General features: G+C 36.8%; 1 protein-coding gene and 1 pseudogene across 5 annotated transcripts in view; one reads left to right on the top strand and one right to left on the bottom strand.

Moving 5' to 3' along the window:
* Positions 1-20,079, bottom strand: part of TMEM135 (transmembrane protein 135) — a 275,389-nt gene that overhangs the window by 207,868 nt on the left and 47,442 nt on the right. For all 5 annotated transcript variants that reach the window (XM_055283181.2, XM_055283182.2, XM_055283183.2 and 2 more), the window contains one exon: positions 19,095-19,128. In XM_055283181.2, the coding sequence (XP_055139156.1) occupies positions 19,095-19,128 (34 nt within the window). The remainder of the gene's footprint in view (positions 1-19,094; positions 19,129-20,079) is intronic.
* On the top strand, positions 14,147-18,309 carry LOC129484102 (E3 ubiquitin-protein ligase XIAP-like; annotated as a pseudogene).

Raw genomic sequence — 20,079 nt, 5'->3', positions numbered from 1 at the left:
CTCTATCTAATTAACACATAAAGAAAAATTTAAAATCCACCAATACACTGACATACAGTACAACAACAGTGGCAAAAAAAATGAGTTGGTGCTTTTAAATTATTTCAAAAGTATGTTAGCAAAAGCTGATTTACTTTAACATTCTGCAGGAACATGTAAAACTCCAGGATGATTGAGGGGTTTTTGATGCTGCAAACATAATTTAACAGTTTATTAAGATAAAATTGACATATAGTAGTCCCCCTTTATCCATGGTTTTGCTTTCCATGGTTTTAGTTACCAACAATAAATTGTGGTCCAAAAATACTTAATAGAAGATTCCACAAATAAACAGCTCATAAATTTTAAATGCTATGTCACAATGCCTACATCATCAGCCTCACTTCATCTCCTCATGCTGGCAATTTAGTATCTCACAACACTACAAGAAGAGGAAGGTGAGCACAGTACACCAAGGAATTTTCAGAGACAGAGATACCACATTCACGTAACTTTTATTACAGTGTATTATTATAATTGTTCTATTTTATTGTAGCTATTGTTGTTAATCTCTTACTGTGCCAAATTTATAAATTAAACTTCATTAGGATATGTATATATAGGGAAAACATCATGTATCTAGGTTTCAGCACTCCCCATGGTTTCAGGCATCTACTGGAGGTCTTGGAACACATATTTGGCAGCAGATAAAGGGGCAACTTTACAATAAACATCAAAAATTTAAAGAGTATATTTTGAAAAGTTTTTACATATGTACACACTCTAAAATGATCATCACAATAAAAAAATTAACACATCTATCACCTCCAAAGTTTCCTTGTGTTCCTTTGTACTCTCTCTCACCCAATCCCTTCACTCCCTACTCTCCCACCACATACCTGCTTTCTGTTACTATAGATTACATTATCCTTTTTTTCTTAGCTTCTTTCACTCATAATGATTTTGAGATTCTTCCATATTGTTCAATGTGTCAAAGCTCTTTCCCTTTTATACATGAGAAGTATACCACTGTTTGGACATAGCACAATATGCTTATCAAATCACCTATTAATGAACTTTTGATTACTTCTAGTTTTTGGCAACCAACCAAAAGCTCTAAGAATATTTGTATACAAGTCTTTACATAGAAATCAGAATTCATATGCCTAGACAAACAAAAATGGAAGCACAACAAATCAAAATTTATGGGATGCAGCAAAAGTAGTTCTGAAGGGGAAATTTATAGCACTAAATGCCTAGATCAAAAAAGAAGAAGATTTCAAATAACAAATCTAATGTTACACCTTAAGGAACTAGAAAAAGACAAACTAAGCCCAAAGTAAACAAATGAAAGAGATAACAAAGATCAAAGCAGAAATAAATAAAACAGAGACTAGAAAAACACTATAAAAAAATCAACAAAACTGAGTTGTTTTTTTAATAAAATTGACAAACCCTTAGCTAGTCTAAGACAGAAGAAAAATAAAATGAAAAATGAAAAAGACACTGGATTAAAGACTTAAATGTTAGACCTAAAACCATAAAAACCCTAGAAGAAAACCTAGGCAATACCATTCAGGACATAGGCATGGGCAAGGACTTCATGTCTAAAACACCAAAAGCAATGGCAACAAAAGCCAAAATAGACAAATGGGATCTAATTAAACTAAAGAGCTTCTGCACGGCAAAAGAAACTATCATCACAGTGAACAGTCAACCTACAGAATGGGAGAAAATTTTTGCAGTCTACCCATCTGACAAAGGGCTAACATCCAAAATCTAGAAAGAACTTAAACAAAGAAGAAATCAAACAACCCCATCAACAAGTGGGCGAAGGATATGAACACACACTTCTCAAAAGAAGACATTTATGCAGCCAAAAGACACATGAAGAAATGCTCATCATCACTGGTCATCAGAGAAATGCAAATCAAAACCACAATGAGATACCATCTCACACCAGTTAGAATGGCAATCATTAAAAAGTCAGGAAACAACAGATGCTGGAGAGGATGTGGAGAAATAGGAACACTTTTACACTGTTGGTGGGACTGTAAACTAGTTCAACCATTGTGGAAGATAGTGTGATGATTCCTCAAGGATCTAGAACTAGAAATACCATTTGACCCAGCAATCCCATTAATGGGTATATACCCAAAGGATTATAAATCATGCTACTATAAAGACACATGCACATGTATGTTTATTGTGGCACTATTCACAATAGCAAAGACTTGGAACCAACCCAAATGTCCATCAATGATAGACTGGATTAAGAAAATGTGGCACATACACACCGTAGAATACTATGCAGCCATAAAAATGATGAGTTCATGTCCTTTGTAGGGGCATGGATGAAGCTGGAAACCATCACTCTGAGCAAGCTATCCCAAGCACAGAAAACTAAACACTGCATGTTCTCACTCATAGGTGGGAATTGAACAATGAGAACACTTGGACACAGGGTGGAGAACATCACACACCAGGGCCTGTCGTGGGGTGGGGGAAGGGGGGATGGATAGCATTAGGAGAAACGCCTAATGTAAATGACGAGTTAATGGGTGCAGCACACCAACACGGCACATGTATACCTATGTAACAAACCTGCACATTGTGCACATGTACCCCAGAACTTAAAGTATAATACAAAAAAAAACTATGAACAATTATATGCCAAGAAATTATATAACCTAAAAGAAATGGATAAATTATTAGACACATACAACCTACCAAGACTGAAAGATGAAGAAATAAAAAATATCTAAATAGATCAATGATATAGTCTGTATATTTGTCCCCACTGAAATGTCATGTTGAATTGCAATCCTCAATGCTACAAGTGGGGCCCAGTGGGAAGTGTTTGTATCAAGGGGGTGGATCCCTCACGGCTTAGTGCTGTCTTCGTGACAGCGAGTTCTCATGAAATCCAGTTATTTAAAAGTGTGTGGCACGCTCAATCCCTACCCTTGCTCTTGCTTTCACCATGTGACATGCTGGCTCCCATTTCACACCTTCTGCCACAATTGTAAAGCTTCCTGAGGACTCCCCAGAAGCTGATGCCAGGACTATGCTTCCTGTACAGCCTGCAGAACCGTGAGCCTGCAGAACCATTAGCCAATTAAACCTCATAAATTATCCAGCCTCTGATACTGATATCTCTTTATAGCAATGCAAGAATGGCCTTATATAACCAAAAATGAATAAGCAGATAGAATAAATAACAAAAAGTTTCCCATCAAAGAAAATCCAAGGACCTGGTGAATTCTAATAAACACTTAAAGAAAAACTAATACCAATCTTTCTCAAACTCTTCCAAAAATCTGAAATAGAAGGAATACGCCCAAACTGATTTTACAAAGCCAGTATTACCCTGATACCAAAGCCAAACAAGGACACTTCAAGAAAAGAAAATTACAGGCCAATATCCCTGACGAACACAGATGCAAAAATCCTTAACAAAATATTAGCAAACTGAATCAAATTAATACATTAAAAGAATATTTCACTTGAAATACTGTCAGTTAGCCGGGTGCAGTGGCTCATGCTTGTAATCCCAACACTTTGAGAGGCTAAGGCAGATGGGTCACCTGAGGTCAGGAGTTCGAGACCAGCCTGGCCAACATGGTGAAACCCCATCTCTACTAAAAATACAAAAAGTAGTCAGGCGTTGTGGCAGGCACCTCTATTCCCAGCTACTCAGGAGGCTGAGGCAGGAGAATCACTTGAACCCAGGAGGTGGAGGTTGCAGTGAGCCGAGATCACCCCACTGCACTCCAGCCTGAGCAACAGAGAGAGACTCTGTCTCAAAAAAAAAAGAAAGAAATACTGTCAGTTGCAGCAACACAGATGGAACTGGAGATCATTATATTAGGTGAAAAAAGCCAGGCACAAAAGATAAACATCACATATTCTCACTCATATGTGAAAGCTAAAAAAGTTGATCTCATGGAGATAGACAGCAGAATGATAAATACCAGAAGCTGTGTAGGGGAAAGGGAGATGAAGAGAGGTTGGTGAATGAGTACAAACATAAAGTGAGATACAAGAAATAAGTTCTAGTGTTCTATAGCACAGTAGGGTGAGTGACTATAGTTAATAACAGTATATTTCAAAATAGCTAAAAGAAAAGATTTAAAATGTTCCCAACACTATAGAAATCTTCTGTAAATAAAAAAGGAAAAATGTTCCCAACACAAAGAAATGATAAATGTTCAAAGTGATGGATATCCTACATTACATAATCTATGCATGTATCAAAATATTACATGTAGCATATAAATATGTACAAGTAATATATATCCATTTAAGTGTTTTTACTTGTTTTTTAAAAATCTTTCACCATGATCAAGTGGCATTTAACCCTGGGAGGCGAGGATGGTTCAACAGGAAATCAATAAATGTGATAGTCCAGCGGTCCCCAACGTTTTTGGAACCAGAAAACGGTTTCGTGGAAGACAATTTTCCATGGATGCAAGGCGGGGTGGGTGCGTGGGAGTTGGTTTCAGGATGAAACTGTTCCACCTTAGATCATCATAAGAAGCATGCAACCTAGATCCCTCACATGTGCAGTTCGCAATTGGGTTCGGGATCCTATGAGAATCTAATGCTGCTGCTGATCTGACAAGAGGCAGAGCTCAGGCAATAATGCTCACTCACCCACGTATCATCTCCTGCTTTGCAGGCTGATTCCTGACAGGGTTCATGGCCCAGGGGTTGGGGACCCCTGTTATATGCCACATCAGCAGGATGAAGGATAAAAACCTTATGATCGGGCTGGGCGCGGTGGCTCACGCTTGTAATCCCAGCACTTTGGGAGGCCGAGGTGGGCGGATCACAAGGTCAGGAGATCGAGACCACGGTGAAACCCCGTCTCTACTAAAAATACAAAAAAATTAGCCGGGCGTGGTGGCGGGCGCTTGTAGTCCCAGCTACTCGGAGAGGCTGAGGCAGGAGAATGGCGTTAACCCGGGAGGCGGAGCTTGCAGTGAGCCGAGATCGCGCCACTGCACTCCAGCCTGGGAGACAGAGCAAGACTCCGTCACAAAAAAAAAAAAAAAAAAAAAAAAAAACCTTATGATCATCTCAAGAGATGCAGAAAGAGTGCTGACAAAATTCAACATCCTTTCACAATAAAACTCTCAACAAATTAGGTATAGAGGAATGTACCTCAACACAATAAAGGCCATATATGACAAGCCCACGGCTAACATCATACTCAACAGTGAAAAGTTGAAAGCAGTCTCTAAGATGAGGAAAAAGTCAAGGATGCCCACTCTCACCATCTCTTTTCAACATAATACCGGAAGCCCTAACCAGAGCAATTAGGCAAGAGAAACAAATAAAAGTAATCCTAGAGGAAAGAAAGAAGTAAAACAATCTCTGTTTGCAGACTATATGATCTTATACACTAAAAACCCTAAAGATTCCACCAAAGACTGTTGGAACTGATAAATAAATTCAGTACGGTTGCAGGACACAGTGTCAACATACAAAAATCAGTAATATTTTTATATACTAATACTCAACTATTCAAAAATAAATTAAGAAAAAAATCCCATTTACAACAGCAACAACAAAAAATAAAATCCTTACGTGTATATTTAACCAAGATGGTAAAAGATCTACATACTAAAAACACTATAAAACACTGATAAACAAAACTGCAGAAAAACACCCATGTTCATGAATTGGAAAAATTAATATTGTTAAAATGCTCATACTGCCCAAAGCAATCTATAGATTCAATGCAATCCTTACTGAAACTCCAAGTAATTTTTCACAGAAATAGAAAAAGCAATCTTTAAGTTCAAATGGCACCACAAAAGACCCCAAACAGCCAAAGAATCCTGAGCAAAATGAACAAAGCTAGAAGCCATCACACTCCCTGATTTTAAAATATATTTTAAATCTATTTTAATCAAAACAGCATTGTACTGGCATAAAAACAGACAGACCAATGGAACAGAATAAATAACCCAGAAATAAATAAACCCACAGTTATGGTCAATTGATTTTTGACAAAGGTGCTAACAACACAAAACAGGAAAAGAACAAGTCTCCTCAATAAATGGCATTAGGAAAACTAGATATCTACTTGCAAAAGAATGAAACTGGGCTCTTATCTATATGGTATAGAAAAATTAATTCAAAATGGATTAAAGACTATAAATATAAGCTCTTCCGTAAAATTACTAAAAGAAAATATAGGGCAAAAGCTTCATGGCACTGGCCTAGGCAATTTTTTTTTAGATATGAACCCAAAAGCACAGGCAATAAAAGCAAAAATAGACAAATGGGATTATATCAAACTAAAAAGCTTCTGTACAGCAAAGGAAACAACAGGGTAAAGAGACAACCTACAGATTGGAAGCCTGGGCAACATGGTGAAACCCCACCTCTACAAAAAGCACAAAAACTAGCCACGCATAGTGACGTGCACCTGTAGTCCCAGCTACTCAAGAAGTTATGGGAGGACTGCTTGACCCTGGGAGGTGAAGGTTGCAGTGAGCCAAGGTTGCGCCACTGCACTCCAGCCTGAGTGACAGAGTGAGATCCTGTCTCAAAAAAAAGGAGACAACCCACAGATTCCACAGATTAGGAGAAAATATTTGCAAATTATACATCTGATAAAGGGTTAATATCCAAAATATGTAAGGGATTTAACACAATTACAAGGAAACAAGTCAATTAAAAAAATGGGCAAAGGACCTGAACAGACATTTCTCAAAAAAAAAAAAAAAAAAAAAAGGCTAACACATACATTTAAAAATGCTCAACATCACTAAAAATTAGGGAAATGCAAATTAAAACCACAATGAGATATTGCCTAACACCTGTTAGAGTGGCTATTATCAAAGTCAAAAGATAACAAAGTGTTGGCAACTACCTGGAGGAAAAGGAATCCTTGTACACTATTGGTGAGAATGTAAAATGGTACAGTCATTATGAAAAATAGTATGGGAGCTCCTCAAAAAACTAAAAATACCATATGATTTTTCTCTAACAAGTGATCCAGCAACCCCACTTCTGAGTATATATCCAAAGAAACTGAAATCGGTATGTCAAAGGGATGTCTTCACTCCCATGTTCACTCTAGCACTATTCACAATAACCAAGACATGGAATCAACCTAATGAACCTGGAGGACATCATGCTAAGTTAAAATAAGCCAGGCACAGAAAAAAATACCACATGATCTCACTTATATGTGGAATCTTAAGAAAGTCAAACTCATAGAAGTACAGAGTAGAATGGCAGTTAACAGAGTCCAAGGGAAGAGGGGGTTGTGATGATAAAGTTTCAGTGAGACAAGAGAAATAAATTTTTGAGATATATTGCACAAAAGGGTGACCATAGTTAATAAGGACATATTGTACATTTCAAAATATATTATAGCTAAGAGCAAATTTCAAATGTCTCACTATAAAAAATGACAACTGAGGTGATGTTAATTTGATTTAATCATTACATGCTGTATATATATATATACATACATATATATATCAAAACATCACATTGCACCCCATAGATGTATACAATTATGATTTGTCAATTAAAAATAAATTAAAAAGAAATAAAAATTTATTTCTCTAAAGTAAATGCCTATGAATAGATTGGTTGGCTCATATGGAAAAGTATATGTTTATCCTTTTAATAAACTGTCAAATTGGCTTCCAAAGTGGTTAAACAATTTTACATTCCCACATGCAGGAATATGATAGTTCCAGTTCCTATACATTCATACCAACATTTGCTCTTGTCAGACTTTTCCCGTATCTTGCCATATGCATCTCGTCCATCTGGCTGTTCATCCATAACCTTTCTAATATCCTCTATAATAAACCAGTAAATGTAAGCAAAGTGTTTCCCTGAGTTTTCTGTGAGCTGCTCTGGTAAATTAGCTGAACTTGAAGAGGGGGTAGTGGGAACTCCAATTTATAGCTGATCGGTCAGAAGTACAGATAACAACTATTACTTTCTATTAGCATCTGAGGTGGAGGCAGTCTTATGAAACTGAGCCCTCAACCAGTGGAATCTGATGCTATCTCCAGGTAGACAGTATTAGAATTAAATTGAATTAGAGGACACTAAGCTGGTGTCTGCTAGAGAATGTGCTTCCAGAGAACTGCTTGGTCTGTGGGGATCATTCTCTGTTGAGTGAAAGAACAAGAGAAAGCACTTTTTTCTTCTTCTTCTTTTTTTTTTTTTTTTTTCTGAGATAGAGTTTTGCCCTTGTTGCCCGGGCTGGAGTGCAATGGCATAATCTCAGCATAATGCAACCTCCGCCTCCCAGGTTCAAGCTATTCTCCTGCCTCAGCCTCCCGAGTAGCTGGGATTACAGGCATGCGCCACCACACCCGGTTAATTTTGTATTTTTAGTAGAGACGGGTTTATCCATGTTGGTCAGGCTGGTCTCAAACTCCCAACCTCAGGTGATCTGCCCGCCTCGGCCTCCCAAAGTGCTGGGATTACGGACGTGAGCCACTGTGCCTAGCCTGAATCACCATTTTCAAACCTATGTTTGAAAAACCAAATACAGATGTTTTAATAAAAGACACTGCATGTTTAACATTAAAAACCAAATGCTAAAGACAAATTGCTAACATACATTAGATGCATGTTTACAATTTTAAAACGTATATACTATTAAAATGTTTGGTGGCATAAATAAAATTACAAAGAAGTTTTCAAAAGGACTCACACAGAAGGATTTTTAAATGTCTTAAATTTTTTTCTTATAATAAAATGTAAGTGAACTAACTACATTTGACATCACATTTTAAACAAATGTTAGCAGCATATAATAAATTTTGAAAGACTGGAAAACTTAGTCATTGTCACAACTGATACAATAAAGGAAAATCATGCAAATGCAAAATTTGCTTATGTGTTCTCTTTTAAATCATACTGTGGCAAAGTTAAATTCTAACAGCAAGTGTTGTCTTTTTTTTTTTTTTTTTTTTTTTTTTGAGATGGAGTCTCGCACTGACGCCCAGGCTGGAGTGCTGTAGCACAATCTCGGCTCACTGCAAGCTCCGCCTCCCGGGTTCACGCCATTCTCCTGCCTCAGCCTCTCCGAGTAACTGGGACTACAGGCGCCCGCCACCACGCCCGGCTAATTTTTTGTATTTTTAGTAGAGACGGGGTTTCACCGTGGTCTCGATCTCCTGACCTCGTGATCCGCCCACCTCGGCCTCCCAAAGTGCTGGGATTACAAGCGTGAGCCACCGTGCCTGGCCCTGAGTGTTCTCTTATGGGTAACTGGTTCTGGCATATTAGCCCCAGGAAAATTTTTCCATAATTTTATAGACATATCTTGGCCAGAGAAAATATTTAACTCTTTATACTTATTTCTATATACATTTCATTCATTTTAACCTTTAATAACTAATTCACTATCAACATTTAAAATCTAGAAAACTACTATTTTTTAAATTGGGTACTTTTCACTCTAATACACGCTAACTAACATATAACAAGAAAGCAACATTTTCAGATGGGTATTAATACAATTGCCTTCAATTTGTATGTTTTTAAGTGCTAGTTAATCATTAAGGCTATAAACTAATGGTCTAATAATTGCAACTTATCAAAACTTACTTGTATCTGATGGCTCTTTTTCTTAAAGTTCTTTTTTTTTTTTTTTTTTTAGACAGAGTATTGCTCTGTTGCAAAGGCTGGAGTGCAGTGGCGCAATCTTGGCTTACTGCAACCTCCACCTCCTGGGTTCAAGCGATTCTCCTGCCTCAGCCTCCCTAGTAGCTAGGATTACAGGCACATACCACCACATCTGGCTAATTTTTGTACTTTTAGTAGAGATGGGATTTCACCATGTTGGCCAGGCTGGTCTCGAACTCCTGACCTTAGGTGATACACTTGTCTTGGCCTCTAAAATACAGATGACTTTTACTTTCCTTTTTATTTTCCAAATTAGAAACACATACCAAAAAACAGTAAATATTTTGTTTAAATAAAACCTCACAACATTTAGAAATTTTATCGTTGGATGTTATAAGCCAATAATTTCAACTTAGTCTCGTAAGCAATATAATCAAGCCATAAGAAAAAGTTATTCCTTTAGATTGAATTCAGTTCTCCCTGAATCTTTAAATCCCTACCTGTTCTGAAACAAGCACCCTCTTCATGTAGTAAAAGTTATACAGTAATAAATAAATGGCTCTGTTTAGATACAAAGGAAGATGAAGTGTATCAGGTAATTATTAGTATCCAGAAAATATTATGATCATGTTCAAATTCACTTTCCCTTAGACATAGTCAAAATCTATGTGTCAAGTCTTTGATCGCATTAAAGTTTTGAATTACTGAGCATTTATAAATAGCTAAAAACACCAATTCACATTTTGTATTTTCTCAGAAATTTTTCTAATACTAAAATTTACAGACAAATGTACCCCCTCAAAAAAGTTTTCCATTTTAAAGAACTAGAGATTCAAAGGTTTCTTCTAGGTTGGGAACCCGAACAAAACGGTACAGCCACCACTCAGGAACACATTTGACAGTTTCTTTAAAAACTAAACGTGGTGGCTCATGCCTATAATCCCAGCACTTTGGGAAGCCGAGGAGGGCAGATAACAAGTTCAGGAGTTCGAGACCCGCTTGACCAACAACATGAAACCCCATCTCTACTAAAAATACAAAAATTAGCCAGGCATGGTGGCGCACACCTGTAATCCCAGCTACTCAGGAGGCTGAGGCAGGAGAATCACTTGAACCTGAGAGGTGGAGGTTGCAGTGAGCCGAGATCACGCCACTGCACTCCAGCCTGAGTGACAGTAAAACTCTGTCTCAAAAAAAAAAAAAAAAAAACCCACCACGAAACATGTAACCACAATATAAACCCAGCAACTACACTAATGGGCATTTATCCCAGACCAATAAAAACATGAAAATCTGTACATGAATAGTACATGAATATTTATAGCAGCTTTGTTCATAATAGCTAAAAACCATGAACGGGGTTAAGGAGGGGTGACAACAGGAGAGAAGTGGGTGTTGCTATGATGGAAATATTCTGTATCTTGACTGTATCAATTAAATATTCTGGTTTTGATATTACATTATAGTTTTGCGATATGCTACCATTGGGGGAAAATGGGTAAAGAGAACACGGGATCCCTATATTATTTTTTATAATTGCATATGAATCTATAATTATTTCAAAATAAAAGTTTTAATTTTTTTCAAATACAGTATTTTAAGTGTGCTCTCCAACATCAATAATATCAAAGTCAAAGATCTCTTTCCCAGGAATCTACATTCTAAAGCAGGCAACACACAAAAGTTTTAGAAAGTTTACTTATAATTTTTAAATAAGTGTATGAATACACACAGTATTTGGGTATTGAAGTATATACCATGTGCTACTATAGAAAAGCATGTGAGTATCTAAAAAAATACACCAAAACTCAAATCTATTCTAGCATGCAGGCATAATATTTTAAAGTTTTCTTGAAAACATAAGAAAAGCAGCACAATAACAAAGCCATTAAGAAAATTTAAGATATTTGGTTGGGCACGGTGGCTCACACCTGTAATCCCAGCACTTTGGGAGGCCAAGGCAGGCGGATCACAAGGTCAGGAGATCGAGACTATCCTGGCTAACACGGTGAAACCCCATCTCTACTTAAAATACAAAAAATTAGCCGGGCATGGTGGCGGGCGCCTGTAGTCCCAGCTACTTGGGAGGCTGAGGCAGGAGAATGGCGTGAACCCAGGAGGCGGAGCTTGCAGTGAGCCGAGATTGCACCACTGCACTGCAGCCTGGGCGACAGAGCAAGACTCCATCTCAAAAAAAAAAAGAAAAAAAATTTAAGATACTTTGTTATACAATATAAATAATCTATAACCAAGATTAATCAATTGTTTTAAATTCTTCTCAGGTTGTAGTATTTATTATCACTTAATAATTTAAGTTTATCATTTTAAAGTAGATGATTTCCTCAAGCTATTTATTTTTCTGGATTCTGATTACAACACCATGAGGTGGCAAAACAGAAGTGTTCACACGCAGTTCAAAATAAGTCATGTACTTCATCTATGTACCACAACGACCAACCTTTAATCTTTGTATCTTTTAATCTAAAATACAACATTAATGCAGTCAAATAAAGCAAGGTTTTACTTATAAAGTAAATAATATTATAGCAAAACCACCATTACTTTTGCACCAACCTAAAATATTTAAAACAAGCTTTAAAATAAACATCTAGGTATGGTATGATTTGGTATGTCTCCTATAAATCCTTCTCTTTAACCTATTTATGCCTAGTGTTCCATTATTGGAACGCTAAGCCTACAGGAGTTATATTTTTCCTACTGCTCAAGATCATCGCCAAGGTCTGATTTTTCACAAAAAAAAAAATTTGCAACCTCCAGCATAGATGGGTTAATAAACACATTCATCTATGATTCATTTAACAAATTATGGCACAAAGTACATTTTAGGTACTGTTCTAGGCATGATACAGCAATGTATAAAACACACAAAAGCTCTACATTCATGAAGCTTAAATTCCAAGGTGGGAAGACAGACAATAAAATAATAAGCAAAAAAGATATATGTTAGATGTTGATCAATTCCATGAAAAAAAAGATACAGAGGTTTGGGACTGCAGAGGTATAAGTGACATGAAGAGTGACTGTTACTATGTGAGATAGATGTGGAAGGCCTCACAACAGTGACATTTCAGCAGTCTCAGTGAAATGAAACAGCAAGCCATGCAGATATCTGGCGATAAGAGCTCAAAACAGAGCGAACAGCAAGTGTCAAAGTCCTGAAGAGAAAGCATGCTTGTCATGCTCACTCAACACCAGAGAGGGCAGTGTGGCTGAAGTGGAGAATGAGGAAGGAGACAGTGGTGGTAAGAGGAAGCCAGAGAAACATAAAGACCCCCCATAACCACAGGCTTCTTGCAAGCCTTGAAAAGAGCCCTACGAAATCTGCTCACATAGTCACATATTGGTAACGTTTGCAAAAATAAGGTATTTTAACCATAGATAGTTAAGATTCTATCATTTTACATTCTGATTTCTCTGTCACACTTCAGCTTGTGATGAACAGCATTAGGTTTTGGGATCCAGCTTACTAGTAGAGTTGAGTTTAGCAAGATATATTGAGTTTGGGTTTAGCATGATATATTCATTAATTTACTTTCCAGTTGCTTTTAGGTATAGAACATTGATTCCTAGTGGCTCATTAAAAGAGTGGCAACCAGGCACAGTGGCTCACGCCTGTAATCCCAGCACTTTGGGAGACCGAGGCGTTCAGATCACTTGAGGTCAGGAGTTCGAGACCAGCCTGGCCAACATGGTGAAACCCCGTCTGTACTGGAAATACAAAAATTAGCCAGGCATGGCAGTGTGCGCCTGTAATCCCAGCTACTCTGGGGACTGAGGCAGGAGAATCGCTTGAACCCAGGAGGCAGAGGTTGCAGTGAGTCAAGATCATGCCACCGCACTCCAGCCTGGGTGACAGAGCCAGACCCTGTATTGAAAAAAAAAAAAAAAAAGAATGGCTTCCAGGAATACTCTGTTGTCTACTGTGCCAACTTACCCCGTCATGACACAAAGGTGAAGAACCAGAGGCCATAATGATATATAGATACATCCTAGGGTGCCAAGCCCTGAAAATATGTGGGTAATGAAAAAGAAATAAATTTAAAATGCACATGGCTAAAAGATAGATGGTTAAAACTTCTACCAATCATCAGACATGCAAAGTAGTAAGCAGAAGATCTGACTCTTATCAAAGCCTAGCCAAAATCCAAGTTCTCTCCTGTCAAGGAAATGGAGTGAATACAATTACAATTATTATAAATGCAACATAACTTTGTAGGGTTTTTTCCCAATGGAAACTGTACTACAGAAAATTTTTAAGAATGCCTATGCTTGAGAATCACTACCTGTATCAGTATTCAAAAAAAGGTGATTGTGTATTAACATGGTTTTAACTATTCCAAATATGAATAATTATTAAAGCATATGTGATCAATAATGCAAGAAGAAAGACTGAAATATCTTTTTTATTTTCTCTGTATAAAATGATATTATAGGCTGCTGGGGAGGGCAGGAAAGCCACACCCACCCAGCAAGGGCTCCGTGACTGGGTTCCCAGGACTGTTGAAGGAAGTTATAGCTGGGTGGGAGGGTGGGTAGCTTACGCTCTACAAGACTGCCTTCCAAACTCTTTGACACCTAAGAAAAGGTGAACAAGTCCTATTTTCAAGAGACGATGGCTTTTAACAATTTTGAAGGATCTAAAACTGTGTACCTGCAGACATCAATAAGGATGAAGAATTTGTAGAAGAGTTTAACGGATTAAAAACTTTTGCTAGTTTTCCAAGTAGTAGTCCTGTTTCAGCATCAACACTGGCACAAGTAGGTTTTCTTTATATTGGTGAAGGAGATACCATGTGGTGCTTTAGTGGTCATGCAGGAGTAGATAGAAGGCAATATGGAGACTCAGCAGTTGGCAGACACAAGAAAGCATCCCAAACTGCAGATTACCAATGGCTTTTTTTTTTTTTTTTGAGACGGAGTCTCACTCTGTTGCCCAGGCTGGAGTGCAGCAGCGCAATCTCAGCTCACTGCCAGCTCCACCTCCCAGGTTCACACCATTCTCCTGCCTCAGCCTCCCGAGTAGCTGGGACTACAGGTGCCCGCCACCACGCCCGGCTAATTTTTGGTATCTTTAGTAGAGACGGAGTTTTACTGTGTTAGCAAGGATGGTCTCGATCTCCTGACCTCATGATCTGCCCACCTCAGCCCTCCAAAGTGCTGGGATTACAGGTGTGAGCCACCGCGCCCGGCCGGCATTTACTTTTAAAATAGTGCCACACAACCTGCAAATCCTAGTATCCAAAATGGTCAGTACAAAGTTGAAAACTGGGAAACAGTAATCAATTTGCCTTAGGCCATCTGAGATTCATGCAGATTATCTTTTGATAACTGGACAGGCTTTAGATGTATCAGATACCATATACCCAAGAAACCCACCATGTATAGTGAGGAAGCTCAATTATAGTCATTCCAGAACTGGCCAAACTACGCCCACTTAACCCCAAGACAGTTAGTTAGTGCTGAACTCTAATACACAAGTATTGATGACCAAGTGCAGTGCTTTTACTGTGGTAGAAAACTGAAAAATTGGGAACCTTATAGTGCTGGCTGGTGGCAAAAGAACATAGGCAACACTTTCTTAATTGCTTCTTTGTTTTGGGCCAGAATGTTAATATTTGAAGTGAATCTGACATTGTGAGTTCTGATAGGAATTTCCCCAATTCAACAAAACCTCTGAAGAAATCCATCCATGGAGGATTATGAAGCACAGATCATTACTTTGTGGATGTGGATGTACTCAGTTAACAAGCAGCAGCGTGCAGGAGCTGAATTTTATGCTTTAGGTAAAGGTGATAAAGTAAAATGCTTTTGCTGTGGAAGAAGGCTAACTGATGGAAACCCATTGAACACTCCTGGGAACAACATGCTAAGTGGTATCCAAGGTATAAATATCTATTACAGGAGAAGGAACAAGAATATATAAATAATATCCATTTAACCCATTCACTTGAGGAGTAACTGGTGAGAAGTGCTGAAAAAAAATGTCATCACTAACTATAAGAATGGATTATACCATCTTTCAAAATCCTATGGTACAAGAAGCTATACAAATGGGATTCAGTTTAAAGAATATTGAGAAAATAATGGAAGAAAAAATTCAAACATCTGGGAGCAACTATAAGTCACCTGAGGTTCTGGTTGCAGATTCATTGAGTGCTCAGAAAGACACAAGATGAATCAAGTCAGACTTCACTGCAAAAAGATACGGGGTCTCATTATGTTACCCAGGTTGGTCTTGGGCTACTGCCCTCAAGCAATCCTCCCACCTCAGCCTCTCAGCTGAGAGGGACTACAGGCCCATACCACCACACCCAGCCTATATTGTAATTTCTAATGAGCCAGAGGAAAGACTAGGTAGAGGGAATTGAAGGAAGTATTATTGAAAAAAGGGGAGAAGAAGTAATGAGGAGCTCCAGATCCAGAGTCTGCCAGTAATAGCACAGAACTCATTCCAAGACCTCTAAATTACTGAAAAATTATAACAAAATGAGAAATATATCAAACACAGAATTGGTCCTAGGCTGTAAGAAGAAAATGAGAGACAAATAATAAAAACCTGTAGCGTGACAGCTTCAGAAAAGTATTATATAGGAACTGAAATGGAAGTCTAGCCATATGTAATTTGGCTTTTGGGGAATAAAGTTTACACTGACATTCAAATATTCCAAGTAGTCTCCAACCAAAGCTGGTGACACCAAAGCAATCAAAGTTTCATGACCAATTAAAAACCCAGAGTCTATTATTTTAGAAATAAATGAAAGATCATGATGGAAATTCCTTGTATAAAATCAGTATTGTCTTAGTAAATTTTTCAAAAGAAAATTATAATATAAAATCACATGAAAAAATGAATGGAGTTTATAACCAATATATGATGGAAAAAAGTACTGTGGAGGTATGTTAGATGATTATTTACTTAACATTTAATTAACATAAAATCTGGATTTTATGTTAAGTCTGGTGTTTATCATCTTTTTAAAATTAAAATATCATCACTCAAACTGAATTTTTACTGGACAGGTTCAGCATTAAAAACAAGTAAATTGGCCAGGTGTGGTGGCTCATGCCTGTAATAACAGCACTTTGGGAGGCTGAGGCAGGCAGATCGCGAGGTCAGGAGTTCAAGACCAGCCTGACCAACATGGTGAAACCCCGTCTCTACTAAAAATACAAAAAAAATTAGCCAGGAGTGATGGTGCACACCTGTAATCCCAGCTACTCAGGAGGCTAAGGCAGGAGAATCACTTGAGCCCGGGAGGCACTGGTTGCAGTGAGCCGATATCACACCACTGCATTCCAGCCCGGGTGACAGAGCGAGACTCCATCTCAAAAAATAATAATAATACATAAAAACAACAAGTAAATTGGCTGGGCACAGTGGCTCTTGCCTATAATCACAGCACTTTGGGAGGCCAAGGCAAAAGGATCACTTGAGCCCAAGAGTCTGAGACCAGCATAGGCAACATCCCATCTCTACAAAAATAAAAGTAAAAAGAAATAGCTGGACATTGTGGTACATGCCTGTGGTCCCAGCTACTTGGGAGGCTGAGGTAGGAGGATTGCTTGCGCCCAGGAGTTCGAGCTGTAGTGAGCCGTGATCACACCACTGTACTCCAGCCTGGGCAATACAATGAGACCAAAAAAATAAAATAAATAAAATAAAAGGAAACAGGTAAATAGATGAGTTAACTTGAAGATAAATCTGAAAAGATAACCAGAATTCAGCATAAAGAGATGAAAAAGTAGGAAAATGTTAAAGAGTGATTAAGAAAACATGAAGAGGGACATAAGAATGTTTAACATGCATGTCAAAGGAGTTCCAAAACAATAGAATATAGAGAATGGGGAGAAGCAAGATTCAAAGAGGGGATGGATAAGAATTTAATTCCAGAACTAAGCATGAATTCTCGGACTACAAAAGCTGAGTTCTGACCAAACTAAATAAAAATAAATATATATCCTAGTAAACCCAATATGCCAAAAATAAATTCTTCCAAAGTAAATCTTAAAAAAATTGAGAAAAAAAGAGAGAATACCTAAAAAGTAAAACCAACAGACTACAAAAAGTAACTACATAGAACAAAGATAAAGGTTTATCTTTAAATCATTGTCAATCTAGAATTCTATACCCAGCAAGATTATCATTAATTCAACAAATATTTATCAAATCTCTACTACATGACAGACTCTATTTAGAAGCTCAAGAGCTTATATTCTAGTAAGAATTCTTTCAAGGAGAATAATGCCAAAAAGAAATCCTACTCTCCTGCTCTCCTGCTGTCCTGAAATTTCCATTTCATTACAATTAAAAGTCCTTAGAACTCCTAATTTTCTGAAGTATTTTAAAATAAATTTACTTGATGGCATACTCTAGGCTTTCTTAATTGGTGGTCCATGAACACTCTGAAATGAAATTTAGGTATCATTCCTTACATGAGCAGTTTTCTATACAGAATGTCCATATATGTCATCAGATTCTCATAGAGGTCTATGACTCAAAAGGGGTTACACCTACTTTTCTCTGACCCAACCCCACACACCCAGAATAGTTTGGTGCTATATAATTTCCACAGGACCCTATAAATCATCTTTCAAGTCCTTTTCATACATTATTATTTCTGCCGTGACTTCTCCCACTAGAGAGTAAAACTCCATGAATGCAAAAGCTATCTCATGTTTACCAGCATCTAGCACAGAAACACAAAAGTACAGAGCAAAAAGTAAATATTTTATAACTAAAATGAATTGCTAAATGTAACTCTGAAATATACTCCCTTGTTACAGAATTCAAGAACTAAACCTTAGGTAAATAAATAATTATTAATCTTTCCTAGTTAAATTTTTTAATGTTGACTATCAAGTCTATTAAACAACCTGAAGAGATTTCAATGTAAATGTTTTTAAAATATTAACTTGGCAATAAAATTTATATAACCTTGATTATATATTTACTTTAAAGAATATCAAACAACATAACATTAACTTCATTTCTGTAAACTTAAAAATTTGGAAGCCTAGCTAATTATATTATTAAATGCACTGAGTGTTTGGAGATAGTACCAATGTTGTTTTAATACTCAAGAAGAATATACATCATAAAAATCCATCCTTATATCATTTTTCCCATAAGAAATCACAACAGAGGCAGAATATGAAATTATATATATAAAGAGATATAAAGAGACAGATATATACACATAGAAGTACAGCCTATCAAAGATGAAGATGTAAACTTAAAAAAGGCAATGAAGAGCACAAGACAGTGATTTCCTTCTAAAATAAGTGAAATTCAATCCTATATGATAGGAACAAACCAGATGATATCAAGGCTTTTTTGAACATTTAAGTCTATCCATTAACACAGAGAAGATTATCCTCAAATACAAGTGGCTTCCCTTTTACTTTTTTTAGGAAAACGTGATTTTAAAAAGATATAGTTTATGGGAAGACATCAAAGGTTAAAACAAAATACTTACCAAGTTGGCCATATAAATTGTGAGCAGCCCTCTCCTGCAAATAATTTTAAAAGGAAGATATTAAACTTCAATTTGACTTAATAATCACTTTATCATTTATTAGAAGTCTATAAAAAGAATTATATTCTCAAAAATTGAGAAACGCACTGGTATCTTAGAAAAACGGGTAAATTATGCTGAACTAATTTCTCTGTGACCTAAATTTAGCTGCATCTAAATAAATTCCATAAAGTCACTTGTTTTGTGGTCATTAAATATTCTTAGAGGTCATTAAGTAAATATTTAAAATTACTATTTCCCCATTGTTATTTGTTATTGGCAAGAGTGGTATAATTTCTTACTAGTCTATGTTTATGCTAGAGAAATCTAAATTTTGTAATAAAGAATTCTAATTCATCTTGCCAAAAAGTAAAGAACAATTCTGACCAAATAAAAATTTATCAAAAAATAAATAAAACAAGCCCCCTATCTGTTTCACACACAATACAATTGTTTGTTTCATTAAATAATATTACAAATCATACTAAATCACATTGGTTTTAATTTCATTTTAAATGAAAAGTCAGGCACTAAGGGAACTTTCTAATGCCAAAGGACAAACGAGAGTTCTATAAACACTTTACACAAAAAACTGCATATTTACCAAACTTATTTAATAAAAATTCAGGTAGAAAGTCAAACATAAAAACTTTTTTCTGCCCTTAATCAGTCTATTTAGCTTATGCTGCATATGAGAAATGAAGGAAGCACATTCTGTTCTCTAGGAAATGTCTCCAATAGGTTTTAAGAATTCAAGGGCAGAGTTCGACCTCTGAAAATTACAAAAACTTATTTTAGTTTCCTTTATGAACATTTTCAGTACTCAAAGAAAATAAAATATATCTAAAAAGTACCAATGTCAAATAACATTCATTTAAATATGCCAAATCTTCATATTGATATTGTCAATGAAATCTTCTTAATGCCCGATTCATACAGAGTCCTG

Source organism: Symphalangus syndactylus, chromosome 6 (assembly GCF_028878055.3).
Source record: "Symphalangus syndactylus isolate Jambi chromosome 6, NHGRI_mSymSyn1-v2.1_pri, whole genome shotgun sequence".
Lineage (NCBI taxonomy): Eukaryota > Metazoa > Chordata > Mammalia > Primates > Hylobatidae > Symphalangus > Symphalangus syndactylus.
Note: the sequence above shows the minus strand (reverse complement) of the source record. Positions and strands in the feature narration are given on the sequence as shown.